The sequence below is a fragment of the Lepidothrix coronata genome, unplaced genomic scaffold, assembly GCF_001604755.1.
Source record: "Lepidothrix coronata isolate B3197 unplaced genomic scaffold, Lepidothrix_coronata-1.0 Scaffold158, whole genome shotgun sequence".
Classification (NCBI taxonomy): Eukaryota; Metazoa; Chordata; class Aves; order Passeriformes; family Pipridae; genus Lepidothrix; species Lepidothrix coronata.
In genome coordinates, this window is record NW_016690338.1 from 2,208,693 (window position 1) to 2,232,100 (window position 23,408).

Below are 23,408 nucleotides of genomic sequence, written 5' to 3' on the forward strand. Positions count from 1 at the left end.
CGTCCCCCGCCATTTCGCACCGGGACGGGAAGGGACGGGAAGGGGCGCGGAGCGGGAAGGGACAGCGGGAGAAGGGGCGCCGGGCGGGCACGGCGGGCTCCGGCAGCTCCCGCGGCACCGCCACACAGGTACCGCCTTACCCCCGCCGTGCCGAGCTGCGGCGACCCTCTCCCTTCCTTCTTTCCTTCCCCGCTTTCCCCTCCGAGGAAGCGCAGCCCCCTCCTCTCACCCCCCTTCCCTTCCTCATCCCGTCCCTCTTCCTCGCCCTGCCCCGTTCTTCCCCCCCCTCCTTGGCCGGCATCCCCTGGAGCCGCATTCCCGGTGCTTCCCGGCGGGAGGGGACAGGTGGCCAACGCCCTGCGGGACCCGGTGGCCACGCCGAGCGAACCCCCCCTTCCACCCTTCCCTTATCCCTCCTATATTTATATATATATTTTTCCCCCCCTCCCCTTTCTCCCAAACCCTCCAAGCAGGAAAGTTCGGGCGGGGGGCGCCGCGGGGGTCCCGCTGCTGGGCGAGCCCGGGAATTAGGAATTAAAAGGGAACACCGCCCTAAAGTGTGTGGGGGGAGCCGTCAGGATCAAGCCCTGCTCTCCCGGCCCCTTATCCCGGCACAGGAGGCGCATTCCCGGCTGGGAGGCTCATCCCGAGGGGCTCCGGGACGCTCCTTAAAAACCCGGGCGGGCTCCCGGAGCCACCGGAGGGAACCGAATCCTTGAACCAGTTTATCCCCGGCACGGGATACTCCTCGACCTTTCCCAGAATTTAGTGTATTTTTTACTTATTTAGTGTATATTTTACTTATTTAGCATACTTTTTATTCATTTGGTGCATTTTTTACTCAACTGCTGTATTTTTCACTCATTTTATGTATTTTTTACTCAATTGCTGTATTTTTTTTACTTATTTAGTGTATTTTTCACTTATTTAGTGGTTTGGTTTTTTTTAATCCCTTCACAATCGCTACCTCCGAGCCGAGCGCCCGCGCTGCACTCCCTGTATATATAACGTTTGAGAATTCCCTCATCCTCCTTTTTTGTCTTGTCTTCCAGGGAGGGAGCTGCTTCCCGCTGTAAATAGTGGGAGGAACGCGAGGCTGGATGAGAACGCACCGGCAGCATCCTCGTTAGTGGGAGCCCGGCTCTGCTTTAATGTTGGTTTCTTTGTCGTCAGGTCTGCTAAAAAAATGACAGAATATAAACTTGTTGTGGTTGGAGCTGGTGGTGTAGGGAAGAGCGCCCTGACAATACAGCTAATCCAGAACCACTTTGTGGATGAGTACGACCCCACAATAGAGGTAAACAATTTCATCTCGTACTTTTTGTGGAGAGGGATTATCAGTAATAATGGTGGTTGTTTGCTTTTGGACACTTCAACCACAAGAACAAGGCTTTATAATCAAAAGAGCTCAAAGATAATGGTCTGCACCACACCAGCGTTGGAGAAGAAATTGCTGTGCTGCTTCTGGCTGTGGAGCAACAGCTGCAGTAAAAAATTAACAATTTGGATTCATTGAAAGTGTGGTGTTAATTGCCATGTTTGCTTGGACAGTTTGGATGCACGTGTTTAGGATCTCAGTGTCAAGGTGTTTGCCAAACTCATTTGCAAATGCTTGGCAAAACACTTAGTGGCTTTGAGCAGCCTCTTAAATGTGACTTTTTTTTCTTTGATGAGAAGGAAAACCTTTTAGTCCTGAAATGTATGTGCCAGCCTTTCTCATTTCTCAGTGTGAAAGTGAGAAATGTGTCCTGGAATGTTACAGTGAATGAAGCAAAAACCAGAGCCTGTCTTAATTTTTTTCTATTCTAATACACACCAGTGCACATTTCTGTATCTAGAAAAATTGTTCTAAGATAGCTGCTGTAGTGGATTCTTTGAAATACATGGCACAGTACCTCAGAGTTTGAAATTGTATTTAAGCTTTAAAAGTTGTGCTATTTTAAAGCTTTTTAATGAGCAAACAAGCTCTGCCTTTTAAATATCAGAAAAATACTGGTGTTGTCTAACATCTCCTGTGGATCATTGCATTTAATAACCTCAGACTCTATAAAAGGAGAAATGACACCATAATTTACCCAAGATTTTATGTTCCCAGCACTGAGGCTCTGCAGCCTGTGACTTCATTTATCTGTTTATACAGTGAGGTACTTCCAGACTCACTTGAAGGAATCACAAGGGTTTAAATCTGGGCTTAAAATGGAGACTTGGGAAGTGCCTAAGTAGTGATTTTCAGGTAGGCACAAGTGAAAGGAGACAGTGCCCTGAGGTGTAGAAAGATGTGTTTAGTGAAGGCCTGAGTTAAAGTGCCCCAAATAAGAGTTGTGTTGGTTTGAGGTTACCTTAAATGTGCCTTTGTGTCTCCTTGTCTCTCTGTTGCATGGCCAGATAACATCATACTTGCAGAAGATTTTGTGACTAGACCTGTGGAGAGAAGAGTGTTTGACTTATACCAGGAGAGCAGCTCTTTTTCAATTGCTAAGAGTGAAATCTTAAAACAACAGCCACCCAAAACACTCTTAAAAACCAGAAAACACACAAAATCTATTGAGAGGAACAAGCAAAATGGGGATTTTACTTTTCCTGCGAAAGGAACTTTGGAGGATGTTGGTCCTTGGTGCTTGTTCCCAATTATCTGGGTTTCTCTTAGGTTAGAGGTGTGTTTAGGCACCACAGAAAGTGCTGTGGAGGTTCTGTCTTACAAGTTGTGACTGTGTAAACAATTCAGGAACACGGGAACCTAAATGTCAGTATTCCTAAATCACTTGGGGGATTTTGCTACTCAACAAGCTGAGTGTTTTGAGGAACAACAAATGCATTTTAATGTAAAATAATAATATGAAATTACAGTTCATTACAGAATGAACTTAAAAATCCCAGAACTGTCTCCTTTGTTCATAGAATCATAGGATAGCCTGAGTTGGAAAAGACCTTAAAAATCATCCAGTTCCAACCTCATGCCATGAACAGGGCACATTCCACTATCCCAGGTTGCTCAGATCCCCATCCAGCCTGGCCTTGAACACTTCCAGAGATGGGGCAGCCACAAATTCAGCAATGTGCAGGATGACTGTGTTGTGGTCCAGAATCAATACTAAATTAATTTGTTATTAATTAACCTAATGGGGTTTACACCAGCATTTACAACTTGTCACATGCAACAGTATTAATATTCTACCCTTACAAGTTCTTGTCTACTATTTACTGGTTTTATCTTCTAAATTCTGAGGCCTTGAGGATGGAGATTTATCCTCCTACTCATGTGGTAAATCACCTTGTGTGTGCTCACAGTGCTGTAATCATGTAGGTAAGCAATAATTCAGTAATAATTAAGAGTGGGCTCTGATTTAGAGTAGCAGATAAAAAAAAAGATTGGGTTTAAATGCCTCAGTCCATGCCTGGGCAGAATCCCACTCAGCAGAGAAGGGCTGTGTGATGGTGGTTCCTTTGTAGATGCAATTGTGGTGGTAGGGGCTGGTTAAAGAGCAATAGGTGTGGAGTGGTTTTCATGCAGTATGAGGAAATAAGACTAAAATTGCCTTGATTTGTAAATAGTAACAGTTCAGATAGTTTAGTAGTGTCACTGCTATTGTTTGTCACTTAATACAGTTTCTTTCATTGCCATACAGCAAAATACTGGTTTTCCCTCACAGATCATCCAGCTAAATATTTTGGGGTAGTCAGAGAAGAGAGTTTAGTATTTATGATCTATTCCATCACTACACAGTTATTGAATAATTCTAAATCTTTCCTGTGATTAACAGACCGAAACTCCATACTTCTGATATTCTGGTGCTGTGAAGAGAGGAAAAAGATACTGGTTGCCTTTACAGTGTCCTTGATGCTGCTGTTTTCAGTGGAATAGACCTGATGGTTCAACAAATAACCTGCTTGGAAAATGTCAAGTTTCATGGCCTGCTTGAGTATTTTATTTACTTACCTCCCAGCTTAGCAGATGGCAGGGCAGGGGGAGGAATTAAAATGAGTATTTGGGTGGCTACGGTTACTCAAATCTCTGTGTTTCACAGTTTCATACCTTTCTCGAAGTAGGTCTCCGAGCATGGATTTACAGCCAGGCGATTTTAAGTGTTTTATTTTAAATTCGATGTGCAGTAACCCTTGGAAATCTGCACAGAGCAGTTGGGCCAGTGCCCTCTACCGGCCGAGACTTGTTAAATCTTGTGATAATGCAATTCAAATTCATTTTATTTTTATGTCTTTCACAGCTTCAGCGTGTTTTAGGGCTAAAAATCTGTTATCTTTTAAATGTCCCAGAGAAAGAGCAGCTTTCCCAGTTGCTTGTCAGGGGTTTTAAAATTGGATTAGCAAAAATCCCTCTGCTGATTTAGGAATACTGATATTTAAGTCCGTGTTCTTAAATGACCTGTGCACTTGTGAAACTCCCACCAGTAGCTTTAGTCTGAGTAGCTGTGATATTTTAACATGAAATCACTGGTATAATGGATTTTTTACCAAATAATAGTTACTTGCTTAGATGGGATTTATTAAGCAGTGGGGTTTTTTAAGCTAAATTCCTTATGTAGAGTAGAGCTGAGATTTCATATCACATTTTCTTACCAGTGCTTGTGAACAGATAGAAGTACTACTCCTTTAACATAATTCATGCTGGTTTTTATGGCTTGTGTAAGGCCAGTAAAAGCAGGTTAAGTGATCAATGATATTAAAAAAATTACACAGTTATGTCAGGTTTGTCCAATTGCAACTTCAAATTTGGAGTTGGTACTACTTATGAATTAACTTCTAGTTTGCATTTTGTTTTTACTTAGTAGTCTTAATGTCATTTCAGGTTTGGTGTTTTGCAAGGGGGAGGAGGGAAAAAAGGCAAAAAAGCAAAATATATATAATTTCAGTAGTCTGGAAGGAAATAATAAGCTTGAATTTTCTCTCTTTTCCTTCTGCCTCAAATCCCCTTTCTAGGTAGTGACAAAGTTTTCTCCCTATAAGTGGCAAAACAAGTTAGCATCTCACAATACTGCTTTATCCAGGTACCTCTTTGCTGCTTCTGCTAACATAGTAGACATGCTAAAGCCAGCAGTTTTTAAAGCGATTTTTCTTCTCTCTTAAAAAATGATTTTTGTTGACGAAAATTAGTTAAAGCTTTTGTTTAGAGCTCAGTTGGGGGAATTTCTTTCCCTTTGAAGTGCTGAGATGGAAAGGAATAGTACAGGCTTTTCAAGAACTGCTTTTCATATTTTTAAACTAGCAGTCAAATGGCAAGATGAGAAAATGAAGGCTTTGTAAATCTGTCTGGTATAAAGATAGAAGTTCTACTAGGACTGCACTGTGAACTGTGATAAAGGTATCCAGGGACACGAGGGATCTACTGTTGAATATAAGTGACTTGGAATGAAGATTCATCCTTTGGGTTTGGTTTTTTATGTTTGGGGTTTTTTTTTCCCTTTAAGCAGTGAGATAGAATATTAACCTTATTTTAAAACATCTTGGAGCTTGTACATTTGTCTCAGCTGTATCAAAAATTAAACATGGCTTATGTATGTTTCTAAAGCAAGTTACCTGCTTCTTACTTGAACACTGAGTTTGCACTTCTGCAAAATAAATAGTTCCAAAATCATGTTGGAGGTAAACTTTTTTCCTTTAAGGTAAACAGTCAGTATTGTTTTACCTGATACTGTTAAGTGTCACCCAGGCTTAAGGTAAATGTGAGATTACAGAGTTTGTTTAGTTTAAGATACTGATTCTATACAATTATCTCTTGCTTGTTTCTCAGCATGAGCAACAAGGGAAGGAGAGAGCCTTGTGTAAAAACACAGATAGATAGAAAGTGCCCAGGGGTGGGTATACTGTGCCCTAAAATGGGTCCAAAGGAAGGAAGATAATTCTGAACTCATCTTGAAGCTGGCTAGAATTGCAGTTTTAAATCTTTACTTCCCTCCCCAATAGCTTGGGTTCACTCCTGTGTGGTGTTCAAAAAAACAGCAGCAATATTGTGTTAATCTCTAGCTAAGGAATCTGAAAACTGATACCAAGATTTTGTGTTCATACTTGTTTTTTGTTACAAGTTTAATGAGAATAATTCGTGGGGCTGTTTGATGATGCGTTTTTAAAGCTTATTGCCCTGGTTTTATTTAAATTATAGCAGTTATTGGGCAATGTCTTTATCACTAAAGCTATGTACTCTTGAAGCCTAGCACTCAAATAGACATTAATATCCACTTGTTGGGACTTTGTAAAGAATTCAGCCACTTGAATCAGTGACCTGAAAGCTTTGATTTGATAGCACTGAAATAATTTGTTCTGACATCTCTATGAACCAACCCATTGGGGCTTTTATGTGACTCTGTCTTGCCTAAAAAGCTTGAACTTCAAATATCATTATATACACCTGCTTAGGAATACATAACAGATTTCCTGTCCCAAACACTGTAGGGTTTTTATTTTGCACAGCTTTTTAAGTGGCATGGATTTTTGGAGTTGCCTTGCTCTTATGTATTCTTTCTGGTTTATTATTTTGTGCATTGTTGTGGCACAGTGATTTTGTAAACACCTATAGAATGAAGGCCAAATTGGAGTTAAAAAAAATCGGTAAATTGAGTGAGCTTAAACACAGTCCAACCTTTTAAAATCAGGATATGAAGCATCTTCCATTCCTTTATTAACAGAGACAAAAGGGGAGATGCTTTTGGTCTGGATCGTTTGTTCTTCTTGTGCAAAATAAGAAATGAGAACACTTCCCTTTGTGTGTGTGTGTGTGTGTGTATACAGGTGCACTGTTGCTTGGAGAAGATTTGGGATACAAACAAGAACATGTCCTTTCAGTGCTCTTTCCACCTGTGGATTTCTGCATACACTTAAATATGAGACACTTTTCCTATTTGCCCATCTCTAAAGTTGACTTTTAAGTGTTTTCAGTCATTCTTATTACTAGTAAATGATTTTAATATCTCCAGAGCTACTGGTGTTTGAAATCTTATTTGTTTGTGTTTAATCAAGGTGTATTTTTTTTTTCTTTTCTTAGGATTCCTATAGGAAGCAAGTAGTAATTGATGGAGAAACCTGTCTCTTGGATATTCTGGATACAGCAGGTCAAGAAGAATACAGTGCAATGAGGGACCAATATATGAGAACAGGGGAAGGCTTCCTATGTGTGTTTGCTATAAACAATACAAAGTCTTTTGAAGATATTCACCATTATAGGTGTGTATGTGCAAAAATGATTGACCAGCTTTTGTATTGGGTGGATATGGTGCTTGTTATTCCACTAGATAATCTCTTATGAAATAGCATTTAAGGGAAAACTTGCAAATTGGCAATATTGCAACTTATTTGTGCTTTTTTTTTTTACCTGGAATTTTGGGTAGTCTGAAAATCTGCCTTGTTTGCAACTTAGGCAGGCAAAATACTGGAAGCTCTTCTGGTATGAACTAATGTGACTTCAGTATTGCTAGTGAAGACTTACATAAAGGTAAATTCTGCCCATTCCACAGGTAAAGTTGTTTGCTAAGATGGAAAAACTGAAGCGGTAGGAATTGTACAGACAATATTGTCAGTCGCTGCTTTTGTTTTGGGCTGGAGAGGGAAATACCTGGGAATGTTATTAGAGGAGGAACCTGTGTGAGCCCTGACATCTAAGAAGGGCAGACACACAAAATCAGCTTCGGAATGAGCTAAAAAACAACCTGTTATTAGTTCCTTCATCTTCTCTTTTTTAAAATAATCAGTGAAAAATATCAACTCACACTTTCTTGTCAACTACACTAACACAGAGGTAGAAGCAATCTCTGGTGATTGCCATCCCAGATCACTTATAACTTAGTAGCCTGCTATTATCCTGAATTTTCCTGGGGTATGCTGGTAGAAGGCAATGCAAATCCCACCAAAGATCACTGAGTTTAGCAGCATCTAAGTCCCAAACACATAATGTTAAGCTATTCATAGTTAGGCATTTATAATAACATTACAAATGGGTTTCCTCTGGTTGTAGAGGAAGAAGGGAAAAAGGCAACATAGATGGGAAGGCAAAAGTAATGAAATTAGTGATTTTTATTGGAGATTCTTGAGAAGTACTTCTAACTAGAGTATTTCAAGATGCTTTCTAACTAGTGGTTGAAGGGACTCTTACCAAATCTCTGTGGAGGGCCAGACCAGTGGTCTTCAAACTTTAAAAACACCTGTCTAAACGCAGACTTTGTAAGGCTGTCTTTAATTAAAAAGAAAGACCAGTCACAACTCCCTCCCCCCAAAAACCAAACCAAAATCAAGATAATGGGCACAGAGCTTTTGGTAGTGTTTTATCTTGGCAGACAAATTGAGTATTGTGAGTGCTGAGTATGAGAGATAAGTAGTAAGGTTTATACCAGAACTTCTTAGGCTAGTTCTGGAAGTAGCTCTTAAAAACTTAAAAAATAAAAATGAAAAAAACCCTGCAGAATCTGTAGTAGTTTGCAAAATGTCAACCTCTTCTTTTTTTAATCTTTTTTAGAAGAATGATAAACTTGATAGTGACCTGAGTAGTCAATTTATTTTTTAGTGGCTTCTAATAGTGTATGTGTAATAAATGGACATAAAAAATGATTATGGAATTTGTCAATTTAATTTTTTAAATTGTTTTAAAATTGGCCATATAAACCATTAATACTAATACCTGTTAAATACAATGTCTTTTTTTTTTTTTTTTCTTTTTAGGGAACAAATAAAGAGAGTTAAAGACTCTGAAGATGTCCCCATGGTGCTAGTAGGAAACAAATGTGATTTGCCTTCCAGAACAGTAGACACAAAACAAGCTCAGGATTTAGCAAGAAGTTATGGAATTCCTTTCATTGAAACATCAGCAAAGACAAGACAGGTAAAGGTCAAAACTTGCCAGATGCAAAAGCAGAGCTCTCATCTGAATTACCATCATGTTAATTATTCTCTAGGCAATTCTCTTTGACAATTGCATGGTCATGTCAATGGATATATTTCTCCAGATTGGAAATCCTTGTGGTGTCTCTTCTTTCTGTCAACTGGTAATTGTTTATTGATGAGTGATTGGCTTCAACTGCTCAAGCTCAGAGTCAGACCTGACCTGCTATTGCTCTCCTCTCTCGGGTGGTTGCAGCATTCTGAGTGTTCTGGTAGGTTTTAACAGAATAAAAGCACTTCTGCTCAGAGGTGAAATGCTTTTTTTTCCTCAGCAAGAGGATTAAACAGACAAACAGCTAATTAGTTTATTCTGGTTTAAGTGTTCTCATTAATAACAAAAGGAGTTTTTCCATGAGGCATTGATTCTATGATTAGATATGCTTGATATACGTTTTTATAGCTAAGCAATTGACCATAAGGCTTTTTTTTTTAATTACTGGATTAATTGTTTGTGTAAACCAATATTTTCCCTTTAGACTTTAGAGCTCACTGTTGGTTCATTGTACCCCTCTGGTACAATAAACTGATCCTTTCAGTGCTGTCAGGGTTTGTGAGGACAAAGGTGGTATCTCTGTGCACTCAGGAGAAAAGAAACTAAGCAGATAGAGATGGAACTGGTTCAGTACTTCTGGAAGAAAGCAAATGCTGATATGTGGTTTTTCTTTTAAAAGTGTAAAGATTTACTATCAGGACATATTAGATGAGGCCTGAGTGGCCAAGTAGCTCGTGCTCTCTGCATAATCAGAGGTGTTATGTGCAAGCTCAGAGTCAGGAATCAGGTGTAGCAGAAAATAAGAGCAGAATGCTGCAGTTTAAGCAACTGCTCAGTGCAATTGCTAATCAGGTTCAGCTACATCACTTGGCAGAATGTCCTCATAGACAGTATCTTAAGTTATTTTTGGATCTGAGAAGTGAATATTTTATTAGTGCAAATTTGCTATACCCACCTAAGTTTTTTGACAAGTTGAAACTTGGACTAATTAGTAAAACCTTACAAAGGAACTCTAACTTTTGGCAACAGAGGAAGTCTCTGTTAGGTAGAATTAAAAAAAAAACAAGGCAGAAGTACAGAACTTTATTGGCTGAGAATAAATAAGGCCACAAAAGTGTCCTGAAGAATGATATATAAGTGAACTGAATAATTACAGTGTCCTTATTTGGAAGGTCCTGTGTTAGTGTCTGGCATGAAGATGGAAGGGGGAAAAAATAACTCTGAAATTACATTTGAGGCTTGAAATAATGGAATTTCTGTATTAACATCTAGACTTTACTTTGTTCTGTCTGTTTTATAGACCGTCAGGCTTTGGGGAAATAATCTTTTGGCATAGCCACTTTTATTAAAAGTATGTTGACAGGATGGTGTATTTTCCAAGATTTCTTTCTCCCCAGCCCACTTGCATTTACTCCTACAAGCAGCCCTACCATGCCTGGCCAATAAAAAATCACAGGCTCAAAAACCACCTCTCCTGTTCAGCATTATAATCTGGTTTTTACATAAAGCAGCACGTGCTCTTTAGTGTTTCAGACTTCCAAGAGGTCTGACAGAGGTTTGTACTTGTTTCAGAGGACACGAGATCAGTCAGACATGAACTGTCATCCTGTAATTTCACTTTTGTCTGTGATTTTACATTTCTGGAGGTGCCAATTGAAATGCTGTGGGAAAGATCTGACTGTTGGCTTTTGTTTTTTCAAAGCTCAGCTTTACACGCTCTACAGATAAGGAGCCCCTAAAGGCATCTCATGGATATTTTAAAATAAAGATGCCCAACAGCCTCTTTTGGGCATGTTGGCTTCTAAAAGTTGGCACCACTGGCTGCTGGTTCTTCCCCAGTGCTCTTCATAATATGTTGTGTTATGAAACTGCTTCATAACATGCTGTGTTAATAAAATATTTTTGAGAAGACAAAAGGGAATTGGAAGAAGAACCTGATCTTTAATTATAGCAAGATCATCTAAATATTAGTGTATGTGATTATATATATATGTGTGTGTGTGTATACACTGCATGTACATATAATTTTTCAGTCACATTGTCATGTGTAAAAGAAATAATATATATATATAAAAATATATATATATAAAAACACACATATGTTCTTCCAAAGCAGTTTTACATTAGAGGATTCAAACCATGGTGTGAGCTGCATGTGGCCCGTGAAATATAGTTTTGTTCAGTCTTTGTCTAAAACTGAATATAAGTAAAAATCTGAAGGCATTGTATGCTCACGCAGAATGAGGGCTCAGTTCCATCTAAGTCAGTTTTTAAGATCTTCAGAAATTCATAGGCAAAGTCAGAAATAGGAAAGAGAAAAGCACAGAAATGAAGTGCACAGATAAGCTGTTCTTAAAGTTAGTGTGTTTGTTTGGTTCTGACAATAAAGATGCAAACTTTAATTTACTGCAAAAAGATTTGTGTTTTACACCAAATACCTGTGTGAATTTTCATATAAATCATTGAGTTCATCAGTGAAACATCGGCCTAGTGGATCCTACAGCTTGGCTACAGGGCTATAGATTATTAATTTCTTTAGTTAGACCACTGACTGAAATGAATACAATGTAATTTATGAAAAAGAGTGACAGTCCTGTTTCTGAATATAAACACATGGCAATACTGGTGGTTTTGTAAGGCAGCAAGACTGTGGGACTTTGTTTCCCTTGGAACACTTCAACTTTCCCGCTGGTGTTGAATTCAAAGGAAAAGCAGAGAAATGACATTATTGTAAGCATAGTAAAGGGTTTGCCAAAGCATTATGTCTTGTGGTCGAGAATGTGGACTTAAACACACTTTTGAAGCGTGTAATGAAGAAGTTGACCTAAATCACAAGGATGCTGTTAAAAAAGAATTTGAGTTATTTCAGCTGTCTGGTGTACAATGGGTTAGGCCACAACCTTGTGATGAAAGGAAGCTGAGAACCTGTGTCTGGTCTGATGAAGTAACAGGGGCAGTATTTGCAGAAATTCATTCCTACATCTCAGCTAAAATTCAGGGATAACTGGTAACTTGCTTTGCTTGAACCATTTTGTAGGGATTTGCCATATCTGTTTAATGACGTTTCACACCAAGCCATTTTTAATTGAGTTCCTGGGTGCAGGTTTCATCTTAAAACTTCATTTTCAATCAGTTTTAACTCAGTCACACTTGACTCTGTGGGTTCAGTTTTTTCATGTCACTTGTCTCGTGTGAGGTTCAGCTTTCCTGAAAAAGCTTAAATCCTTCCCAGAAACAAGGCCCCAAGGAAGGAAAAAGTTTTGGTAATGGTGACACATATTCTGGCCTCCAGCTTGTGAGTGACTCCAGGATGCTGAGGAACCAGGTTGTTATTTATCTCGTGTAAATATAAAGGTCTGCAGCACAAAGACACGTGCAGAATGGATAATTTTAATTTTATTTGTCCAACAGTTGCTTTTAGAAGACCCACCTGTGATAAAGGGTATAAAGGTGGGCACAGGACACTTTTGAGGTGTCGAGGTTAACTTCTAGTAGTTCCTTTTAAGTGCTGTTTAGAGAAGCAGAACATGTGAAAATTCGTGTTTGTACTTTGATCTGTATTTGAAACAGCCTTTCTTTGCACATAGTCATATTTTAAATCGAGTGTTTGGCTGTCATTCAGGAGTCAGAAGCATCTTGAAAATGTTGCCTCAAGGTCATGGGTTCTTTGGGCTGTAAGTTTTTAATAACTGCCAAGGGGTATTTTTGCTTCTAGTTCTGACAGCTAAAAGAACTGCCTAATCTATTTTATATACATGGTCATTGCTCACTAAAGGAAAATGTACTAAAGAATCTTAGAAGCAACTGGTATTAAAATGATCTAAGTTTGCAAGGCTGGCACCTGGCTCTCTAAAATGTCACCTTGTGCTAATGGAATTAGCAAATAAGTGTCTGTACAGATTTTTCATCAGACTGTTCTTGGTGGTGGCAGCAATAGCAATTTCTTTTCTCACTCTGCATCTCTCCGTCTCTCTGCATTGCTAAAGCAAATTACAGCTCATATTGGTGATGGGAAAGTTGGCAATAAATGTTGACTGAAGAATTGTTACCTAATTATTCACGTGAAAGCTCCATAATCAAATTACACATTGCTACTGCAAAACAGTAGATGTGCAAAAACGTTGATTCTTGTGTAGCCTGTGCTTTGGCACGTAGCAGCTGATCAATGATTCCTGTCTCCACTTCAGGAAGAAACTTCCATTCCTTCCAGAAAAACATGAAAGTATGAGCTTTACTTGGGTTTTGCCATTTTTTTATAATGGCTCTCAGACCTGGAATGCAAGACTTGTCGCCTTGTCCGTACTTCTCCACATCCTAACAGGGCACATTATGTACATACAGAGAAATACAACCCACTAAATAAATCTAATTAATTTAAATCTTCAAATCTGTAGTGCAGAAGAACCTTCAGATGAGTAGCAGTATGTTAAGAATGACTCTTCATGAATGACACAGGTCATGCAAAATGACCCAGTGACTGTGGCAGTAAATGGTAGCTGGTTTTTATTATTAGCTGCATAATATGAAGATGAATTGGAGAGATAATTTGGGGAGAATATGCCAAATAAAAGCCCACATTGTGCACTGGGTAGTAATAAAGTTTGGGGGCTTGAATGGTGGTGCTCTTTTCCACGATCATCAGTCTGCTCTGGGTTTATTTTCAGATGATGAGTTTGTATTAAATTAAGAACCTTGTTGATCTGATTGAGGAGACAAGTAGTGAGATGGATAGTAAGGCAGAGGAGACACTTGTTCTCCCCTTGAAAAGCTGCAGCAAAACATTTTGCATCTTGTTATAACAACAGGAACATCTTCACAGATTCATCTAAATTTTTCAATTTATGCACAGTTTAAAATAACAGATATTATAACTTAAAGTTGGTGCTGTACCTCTATATATCGTATTTGGTTAAAGACATCTTCAGTCTTTATACTTTTTAGTTGAAAATTAGTTAGAATCTTCCTTAGATTAGAAGTTAGTTAGAAGTTTTATTTCTTCGTAACCTCTTGGGAAATTACCCTGTGAGACTTTTTCTATACTCTGTTAGTTTGTTACACAGATTTTTGTGAAGAAAATCCGCCTTCTTTTATAAAAACCAGACCATAAACAAGCTAACTTTTCTTTTCCCAAACAGTAATAAGTTCTCACTTTGGCTAAGAAGTGCAAGTTAGGTGGTGAACTGTGTGTGTTTGTTAAGTACCCCCCAGTTAACAATCTAATAAGGTTTTGTGCCTCCTAAATACATTCATAGCCACAGAAATATGGGAAATTATTCAATAACACAAGCAGTATTATTTTCAGTGTGGTATGCAATGGAAGAAAATAAGTCTTAATCTTTTTTTGGCCAAGTATTACCATGCACAGAAAAAAAGGGGAGCTTGAAGCATAGATATGCACAATAATGGGTCTCCTCTGCTTGCATTAAAAAGTATTTATCCAGCAGCAAATGAGCAAGCTCAGCATTTTGAATACATAAACAAAGATCCATACACTTCTCTCAAGTAAAGCTCATCATTTCAGTGGGTTTGTTGCATTTTTTTTCCCCCCTTCCACGGGTGTCCCAGCGTGTCTGAGTTATTAATGAAGTGGTTTTTTAAGGAGTTGTGTTTTACAATGCAGAGAGTGGAGGATGCTTTTTATACATTGGTGCGAGAGATCCGACAGTACAGAGTGAAAAAAATCAGCAAAGAAGAAAAGACTCCAGGGTGCATGAAAATTAAAAAATGCCTTGTAATGTGACAGGGTAAGTTTTGTAGTGTAACAGGGTAAGTGGAACTAATCACTTGCCAAATAAGAATGATTGATTGTGCCGTGCAAATCAGACATTCTGTGGTTAATTATGATGTAATGTAAGATATAAAATCAATCAGATCTCAGTGTCCTCAATAATATTCCTGGCAAACACCCAGGTGCTATGGATTTGCTTTGTTTCCTGGGGTTTTGATAAGTGGATTAACACAATATATCGAATTCTCCATCTGTGACATGGAGACCTGGTTTTGAGTCTGAAGAAGCTGAGGGGGAAAAGTTTTATTAGAAATATATTGCAGATGCTGTTCAAGTGAATACTGATTGATTCTTCAGGTTGATGAACTGAGGGGAGAAGATCATACAGTTCTCAGATGCAGAATTAGGAGGTTCCTAATCCAGCAAGAAATATTTGGCTGGTGTACAGGTTTTCCTAGTTCTCAGGCCCTTCCTTATGCCATGCCATTTTTTCCTTGTTTTTTTTTCCCCAGCTTAAAAAATTTACTTTTACCATTTCCAGAAATACATTAGTTTTCTTTTATTTTGGTCAACTGTAATGTCCTGAGTGATGCAGATTTGGAAAAAATAAGGTTTCACCTTTTTTCTTTGAGAGCCCATACAAGCGGGTAAGGGCTAAATTTCCCATTGTGTAAAAGAAAAACTATTCCCTTTTCAAGGTGTGTTTTCATACAGTGATCTAGTGGAATTTGACTTGTATCTTTTGTCAGCAATGAATATTGTTGAGTTTGTGGTGTTTGTTGTTGGGGTTTTTTTTCCTCTACTTATTTAGAAAACAGTCTTGGATATAAGATTCCAGAACCTCAAGAGTCTGCTCAGGGAAGGAAATGTTTGCCTTTATCCTCTAGGTGGTATAGACAGTCATTCCAGCAACTCTGTATTTAGGAAGTTATGGTGGAGAAAGTGTTATCCAAAATTGTTATGGTACAGATGCAGTTCAGTGGAGATTTGAGTGGAATAAGAAATCTGGCATTTAGAACAGCGTTCTGTGAATAATCAAATTGGATGGTTCAGAGTGTTTTGCTCCTCTTGGAATAGAGTTGGACTCTGATCCTTGTGGATTCCTTCTAACTCCAGAGTATTCTGTGATTGTTTTGTCTTCTCGCTACCTCCAGGATGCCTTCTTAGTTATGTTAGTCTTGGTAATATACTGAATTACAAGGTAACTGAAAACTTTGACTACCCAGGTTGCCATTAAGCTGATGCTTTCCAAGAGTTTCGTTCCTTTGACTGTTACACAGTAAAGCAGAAAGTACAGAACATCTTTTTCTCCATCTGTGATTTTTCAACCAGCAAGAGGAAAGTTCTGTAACTCAGTGTAAAATCCTCAAAAGAGCTCTTTCTTGAAAGCATCAAAGTTTGTACATAAAAAGCAGACTGGTTTCTCCAGGGTGTAAATTAGACATCCAGATAATGTCATTCAGATTTGAGCGCAGTTAATAGTGGAGAGTTTGAATTACAAAAGTTCTAGATTTGAATTTAAAAATGTCTAGATTCTTGATTAAAATTGTAATTAAGTGATTTCTCCATAGTAATACAGAGGGGTACAAATAATTTCCTCATTACTGATACATGTGTGTATGTATGTATTATATATAAAAAAATTACAAAAAAACCCTACAATTTAAGACTTGTTTAAGGGTTTGTTTTTGGGGCTGGGGTATTAAGGAATTCTGAATTCTTTATGAATTTGGTGTTTCTTATTGATAGTTCTTATAGATAGTAACCATATAAGCACATCTCCAGACTTCTCCACAGTCATGGGACCATGCAGTGCTCCAAAGAAAAGCTGTAGCCAGGAGCAGGCTGTTCTGTGGGAACAGTTCTGACATTTTTGTTCCCCTTGCCTTTCTTAGTTGCCCTTTGGAAAAACAAATGGCAGGAGCAAATTCTCTCAATGCACCTTTATTGAGGCAGTGAGGTTTAGTTCTGAGCCTGCATGGGGAATTGTGAGTTTCTAATCTGAGCCTGGATTTAAAGCACTCATTCAGTACATCTTAACTTTCCAAAAAGCTTGCACACAATAACTCCATTGTTAGGGGGAGGAAGGTCAGCTGCCTGCAGCCCCTTCCTGCTCAAAGAGCTGCCTGGAAAGGTTTGACTGCCTTTGATCTCACACCATCGATGCCTTCAGGGACCTTCTGTAAACAGAGTATCCACTCCTTACATTTAAAATTTAATGGACAGGCTGGGAAGTGAAAGACCTCACTTGATCTCGAGTTCTCCACTTGTAACTCACAAGTGTTCTGAACAGTAGTTTTGTGTGTCATGTTGGATTAATTACCTGAATTGAAGGTGAATTGTGGCAGGGCCAGACTACTAAGTACATCATCAATAATTAGTGATTTACAAAGGTGTTAATGCCAGGATGAAAGCTGAGTCAATTCTGCAGCCTGGTTTAGGGAAAGCTGTCCCTGCCCACCACAGGATCGCTGAAGATCACTGGCTGATCTTTAAGGTTCCTTCCAACCCAAACCATTCTATGATTCTGTTTTGCAGCATATGCTTTGAAAGATCATCATCTTGGTAGAATAAAAATTTCAACCTTGATGATGAAGTCATGTGTTTACAGGTCCGTAATAATATCTGGATGTTACTTTGTACAAGTTATTTTCTCTGCATTTATTTTAAAACCAGTTTAGTGAGGAAGAAGGGTTGCTCATTTGAAGACTTAATTTGCAGTTTTTAAGTGTGTCTCATTTGAAGACACCACTGAAAGCAAACGAGCTGAAGACACCAAGTGAAAGCCAGTTCTGAGTGATGGTTCTGGAAGGACATGTAGAAGAACATTGTGCAGATGTTTTTCTTATACCATTCTTGTGTTCTAAGGAGGAAACCATTCTTCTCTCTGTTGTGATTGATTCTTAATGCTGTCCTTCTCCTTCTTAATACCAAGACCTGCACTAGAATCACTTTGAACTACACCATTTCCCTACATGAATGTTGCTAAATATTCACTTTGTGCAGTAATGCTGAAGATATAAGCAAATAGCTCTCTGTAAAATAACACCAGGCGTTTTTTAATTCTCAAAGGATTAATGGAGGACATGACCTGCATTCATTTTATATTGGTCAGTAATACCTCAGAATGTAGAACAGGTTATTTGCAAAGTCTTGCAATATAAAAAAGGGTGCTATTAATATTGGGAGATAGACTGCCAAAGACTTTGAACATCAGTTACATGTAAATGTTTCATGAACTTGAAAGTTTTAATTAAATTTAGCTTATACTGGAAGTGTTGCTTTTTGAGTGAAGCTGTCTCACACCTCACTGTTGTTTGGACTTCTCATATTAAATTTTAGCACCACTTGGTGTTTGGCTGAAACAGTGAATTAGGAGATTTCTGGCTTCTGTTGTGTGTTTTTCAGAGTTCACTTTCAGTTCTTTACTGAAGTAGGCATAGAGGAGTAAAACAGAACGTTCATTTTTATTGGCAGCTTGAAGGGAAACTATTTGGCTGACAAGAGGTAGGAAGCTGCCTGCCAGTTTTAGGGCTGAATTTCTAGACCCAGTTCTGCAGTGGTGCATTTGGCTGCTGAGATCCAGTAACATTATCCAGCTATTTCTGATCCCTCTAAAAGATAACACAAGGAGTAAGGCAGCAAAGAATCAAGGAATTTTTTTATCTTTGGGATTTTATGACTGCTTTACTTGAATTATTAAAGGTAATATTTATTGGGATTTGAAGCAGCCTGAAAGCTAGGCCATAAATTGTTGGAGGTAAATAGGTTCTTATATAACATTGTACTTGATAATGGTTCATATCAGGCTCTTGGATATACTACTCTCTTTTCACCAGTTCAATTTTTTCAGCTATAATTAGCCCCTAAAATAATGAAAAACTACTCCATATGAACAAACATTAGCTTTTGTGTCTGTAGCTGAAGTATTGGAGCCATGGAAATTTTCAGTGACTGTTCATGATACAGCACCAGAGATAATGTGTTCCACGTGCCTTTAACTATACAGGTTGAATAGACTGATTGATCAGGTCATTATTTATCACTGGGACGTGGCATTGATTTGAATGATTCGCATATGTAAAGATTTGTAAAATTGTGGTGTGATTACTTTATCAGTGTGCCTGAGAAATGATTTGAATATGCATATTAACCATAACTGTGTCTTTGGTGTTGAATTATTGGTACAAATACTTGAATTTCCTTTTCCGAGCTCCATAGAGATTATTAAGGCATAAACTAAAGTAGCTGATGCTTCACAACTTCCCTGTGAGGGTGGGGAGGCCCTGGCACAGGTTGCCTAGAGAAGCTGTGGCTGCCCCATCCCTGGAAGTGTTCAAGGCCAGGGTGGATGGGGCTCTGAGCAACCTGGGATAGTGGAAGGTGTCCCTGCCCATGGCAGGGGGTTGGAATGAGGTGATCTTTAAGGTCTCTTCCAACCCAAACCATNTCACAACTTCCCTGTGAGGGTGGGGAGGCCCTGGCACAGGTTGCCCAGAGAAGCTGTGGCTGCCCCATCCCTGGAAGTGTCCAAGGCCAGGGTGGATGGGGCTCTGAGCAACCTGGGATAGTGGAAGGTGTCCCTGCCCATGGCAGGGGGTTGGAATGAGGTGATCTTTAAGGTCTCTTCCAACCCAAACCATTCTGTGATTCTATGATAATATATAATCTAAATGTGTGGTACTATCTATCTGTATACACACTATATATACACTAAAGTTTTCTAGCTTGAGGTGGGACAACATGTGCCCTCTTCAAGATGGAGAAGAGGGCAGTGCACACTATAGTACTTTCCTTACCACATAAATAGTGGAATTTGACATGTGCTAGCCCTGAGCAGGAATTCACCTGCAAGATGCCCTAAGCCCAGAACTCAGGAGAGGAACAGCCTGTAGTCAAGATTAATTGTTCAAAGGATGGCAGGCAGCAAAACAGCTGCTGATTGAACCCACTTCACCTGGCCAGGACAGGTGGACATAGGCTGTAAGTGTTGATCTGATCCTAATGTGTCCATGTTTGTATCTTTTCAGGGTGTTGATGATGCCTTCTACACATTAGTCCGAGAAATCAGAAAACACAAAGAGAAGATGAGCAAAGATGGTAAAAAGAAGAAAAAGAAGACAAAGACAAAGTGTATAATTATGTAAATACAATTTATCCTTAAGAAGTACTGAAGTAATTTTGTACATTACACTAAATTATTAGCATTTGTTTTAGCATTACTTTACTTTCTGCTTCATGATCCTGTTAGCTTTACCTGAATGCTTGTTTTAAATGACAGTGGAAACTTCATTCCTCTTAAAAGTGCCAGTATTCTTTGACTGTTGGTTCTTGAACTAGCAATGCCTGTGAAAAAAACAAACAAAAAACAGAAAACAAACATTAAAAACCACACACAAAAACCTGAGAACTGTCTTAGGACTCTTTGGTGCATGCACAGTTGCTAACTTCCTGTTTTTCTTACTGATTGTGAACTTCTGTGTGCAAAGCAAACAATGAAATGATGCTCTACACATTCTGACATCCCCTATAAATTTGTTGGGTTTATAAATCCAGTTGGGAAAAAGGACTAGTTAGCAAGAGACTCTCATTTCAGCCTTTCCTTTACTTTAGACTGATTATTGCAATAGAGAGAGACCAGAAGCCTTTATAGTCTTCCTGTAGATTTTGCTTCTAGGCATCTAGTCTTGTAGCATTTCAGATCAACTTTAATGAATGTAAAGATAAAAACTTTCAGAAAAAAAAAAGTTTCACTGCAATTTGTCACGGTCACTCCTTAAAGACTCTATTTTTTCTATAAAAAAACAAAGAAAAAAGTAAAAAAAAGATGACAATGCACATCTGGCAATGGAAAAAGTAAAAGTTCTAATTAGGTTGATTTGCTCTTGTTAATGCATTGCTTTAAGACCTTCACTGACTTTTTGTGTCTGAAGATCAAGGTGAAATCCCCCCCAGCATCAAACCTTTAAGTAGCTTTGTTCAGTAGGTGCAGGATTTCACCCTTAGTGTCTCTAGGAAATACTAAAAAGCCTTAACAGATAAGTTGATTCAGATTCTTAGGTTAATTCATACATGGACCTAGAATTTACCGTAAGAATTAAATCAGAATTAATCCTAAATTATATAGTGGAGTAAAACCATTATTTTCCCCCCCCCCAAGAGTGGCATTAAATATTTCCAGATGCCCAAGTTCTGTGCAAAATAGGGGAGAAATCTTAAATTCTGGTAACATCAAATGAGTGAATGAATGAGTTGAATTTAGCTGCTTCATGCAAATAATTTGGGAATCCACTATTCCATAGAAATGGTGTGGAATTTGCACAAACTGTCAGCATGGTTTCCAGCGTCAGTGTTGTTTGTGTGATGTCCGTGAAGTACTAGTTTTGTTGCACAGATTTAATGGTTGGTGAGTGGCATTCCAGTGTCTATCATGAAGCTAGGCCAAGATTTTAATGTTGTCTTTCTCTGTGATTAAGTTCTCTTGTGATTTTGTTTTCCCTTCCCCCTCTTTTTTTTTGTTTTGTTTTGTTTTCTGATTGGAATTAATGCAGGATTTTTGCAGGAGCTTTCAGTTTTTGGTACTGCAGTAGCCTAGTTATTCTGCACTGAAGCACGAGCCAGTAGTCCCAGTGTTGCCAGTTCCTGTTGTCTCACTGTAAATGTGGAGTTTGTTCCATTAGAGCTTTGGTCCCTGAAGGGTTCACTTCATAGTAGCCAAACTCAGCTGCAGAGGAACATTTGAAGATGTGGCTCTGGTGTACCCAATAATAAGACACAAGACGTCGAAGTAGGATAGTTCAGGACACTGGACTGGAAAGCTGGGAACAGGGAAGAGCAGCATTGCCCTGAGGTACACCTAAACAATTCCATGGAAATTTTACACAGGTATGTAAAAATTGCACTGTGTAACTTGGACCATTTCTGTGATGCCAAAGGTGCAGCTGCCTGAGAAAAGTATTATTTTGCTTCTACAAAAAAAAATAATCCCAGATTGACTGTTGGAGGTGGAGAGCTGCAAAGCTGGCAGGGAACACATCCTGTATGTTCTTTAATTTCCATGTGGCTGAGGGAAATCATGCCTTTCCCTGTGCCCCCCATTCCCCACCTTTCACCAAAACCCAAAACCCTCTTCCCTCCTTTCAGCTTCGATGTGAAATGTAGATAATGAAATATTCTGAAAAACAGCAACAGGAGAACCTAATGTTATATTGTAAGGACCAATAAGAACAGATTCTTGATGTCACAAAGTATTTCAGAGCTTCCAGGGTTAAAATGTGTTGGAGACAGTTATTTGCACATTTTAGGCACTCTTGACTATACATGGAGAACGTAGCAAAAGTTGACAGTATGCCTTGAGCAAATGGAAGTAATCTTAAGGTTGCTTTAATTTTGGTAACTGAGTCACACTGCATGTAAAATTAGGGCTGGTCTAAAATTCTGACGTTCATTTAACTAAATACTGTTAGGAAATTGTAGCTGAAATGTCTTATTCATCAAATGTGGATTTATATAGCTGTACTATAAGGCTATATGTAGGCTAGTGTTGAGGTTTTGTTCAGCAAATGTGATCTGTAGCTGCCAGTCTGATTAAATTAGTACAAAATCCATTTAGATTAGCCCTTATTTACTAAAAAAAAAAAACAACAACCAACCCCAAACCACATCCTTGCTGCCGTTGTGCAGTTTTGTCTTAGTATTTGTTGCAATTTGGTGAAGCAGGTTGGACTGCAGCTTGCACAAGTTGATCCCTTCCTTATTGTCTTATTACCTGAGATGCTATCCCAGAACATCCCTGGGTGCTTGTCTGTCCTGAGAGCAACTACTGAATGACCCTGTGAGTCACTGACCACGTTAGCACGTGGAACTGCCATGTGTCAGGGAGTAACACCTTCTTACGGTAGCTTTATGTAACCCTGCTAAACACCTGTATCATTGGTTGGCTCCAAACTCAATTATTCTGACCAGTTTCATTGCCCTAAACTTTTTTGCTAACTGAGAAGTGTGGACTTGGTCACAGTAACAGGATCTCTGAAATGGGTAAATACTGACACACACAATCTTCTGCTCTTGTCTATACTATGAAGCAATACAATTATTACCTTCAAAGACCATCAAACTGTAAAACAAATCATTTTGTCTCAAGTTTACATAAAGCTACATAGATGGTAAATCTTTCCTAACATTTCTTTATTCCACTGTCTTGTTGTTTTCATGTTGAAAATACTTCTGCTTTTTCCTCTTGAGTGCCAACTTCTTACTAGAATGACTTCTTAATGTAATATGTTTACCTGGAATGTATTTTAACTATTTTTGTATAGTGTAAACTGAAACATGCACATTTTGTACATTGTGCTTTATTTGATGTGGAACATATGCAGTGTGATCCAGTTTTTCCATAATTTGGTTGTGTGACCTCGGAATGTTGGTCATGCCAGACATTAAGTTAAAAAAAAGGAAAAAAAAAAAAGACCACTGTTTGTTTTAAAATTTTTAATGTTTTTAGGAGTATGTGCTGTGAGGTGATCTGGAATTTGTCATTTTTTTGTCAAACTGTACTGCTCCTATTTATTGTAATGTAATAAAAAATAGTTATTGTGAGTTTCTGTCCCAGCTTCCTTTTTCTCTGCAAGAATTTCGGTGCCTCATCTCGGTAATGGTGCATTCCACGAACTGTGTTTGGCAGTTGTTCTCCCTTTATGTCTTGCATTTCTTCGGGTGCTACCTGTCCCAAAGCTGCTGTCCCTGCCCCTGGGTGTTCCCTGCCTCTCCCAGGGAAGGTGTAACTGCATCTTTATTTCTGAGGAGCTC

The 23,408-nt window shown here is 38.7% G+C and overlaps 1 protein-coding gene across 5 annotated transcripts; it reads left to right on the forward strand.

Moving 5' to 3' along the window:
- Window positions 1–23,198, forward strand: KRAS (KRAS proto-oncogene, GTPase). 5 transcript variants are annotated; one of them, XM_017829086.1, is made up of 7 exons: window positions 1–128; window positions 1,053–1,297; window positions 6,995–7,173; window positions 8,662–8,821; window positions 14,493–14,608; window position 16,030; window positions 19,631–23,198. In XM_017829086.1, the coding sequence occupies exons 2-7, from the start codon at window positions 1,187–1,189 to the stop codon at window positions 19,745–19,747; spliced, it is 684 nt and encodes a 227-aa protein (XP_017684575.1). In that variant the 5' UTR covers window positions 1–128; window positions 1,053–1,186; the 3' UTR covers window positions 19,748–23,198. The 5 variants fall into 5 exon arrangements, with proteins under 5 accessions (XP_017684575.1, XP_017684570.1, XP_017684572.1 ...); XM_017829081.1 differs by lacking the exon at window position 16,030 and having other exon boundaries at window positions 14,493–14,616; XM_017829082.1 differs by lacking the exon at window position 16,030 and having other exon boundaries at window positions 2–128; window positions 1,174–1,297; window positions 14,493–14,616.
- Window positions 23,199–23,408: the final 210 nt, after the last annotated feature.

Bases quoted from the DNA above. Each gene is read 5' to 3' on its own strand.
- KRAS (XM_017829086.1), top strand. From the start codon at position 1,187: ATGACAGAATATAAACTTGTTGTGGTTGGAGCTGGTGGTGTAGGGAAG. The intron at 7,174-8,661 runs GTGTGTATGTGC...TTTTCTTTTTAG, and splicing joins GAAGATATTCACCATTATAG to GGAACAAATAAAGAGAGTTA. The intron at 8,822-14,492 runs GTAAAGGTCAAA...TTTACAATGCAG, and splicing joins CATCAGCAAAGACAAGACAG to AGAGTGGAGGATGCTTTTTA.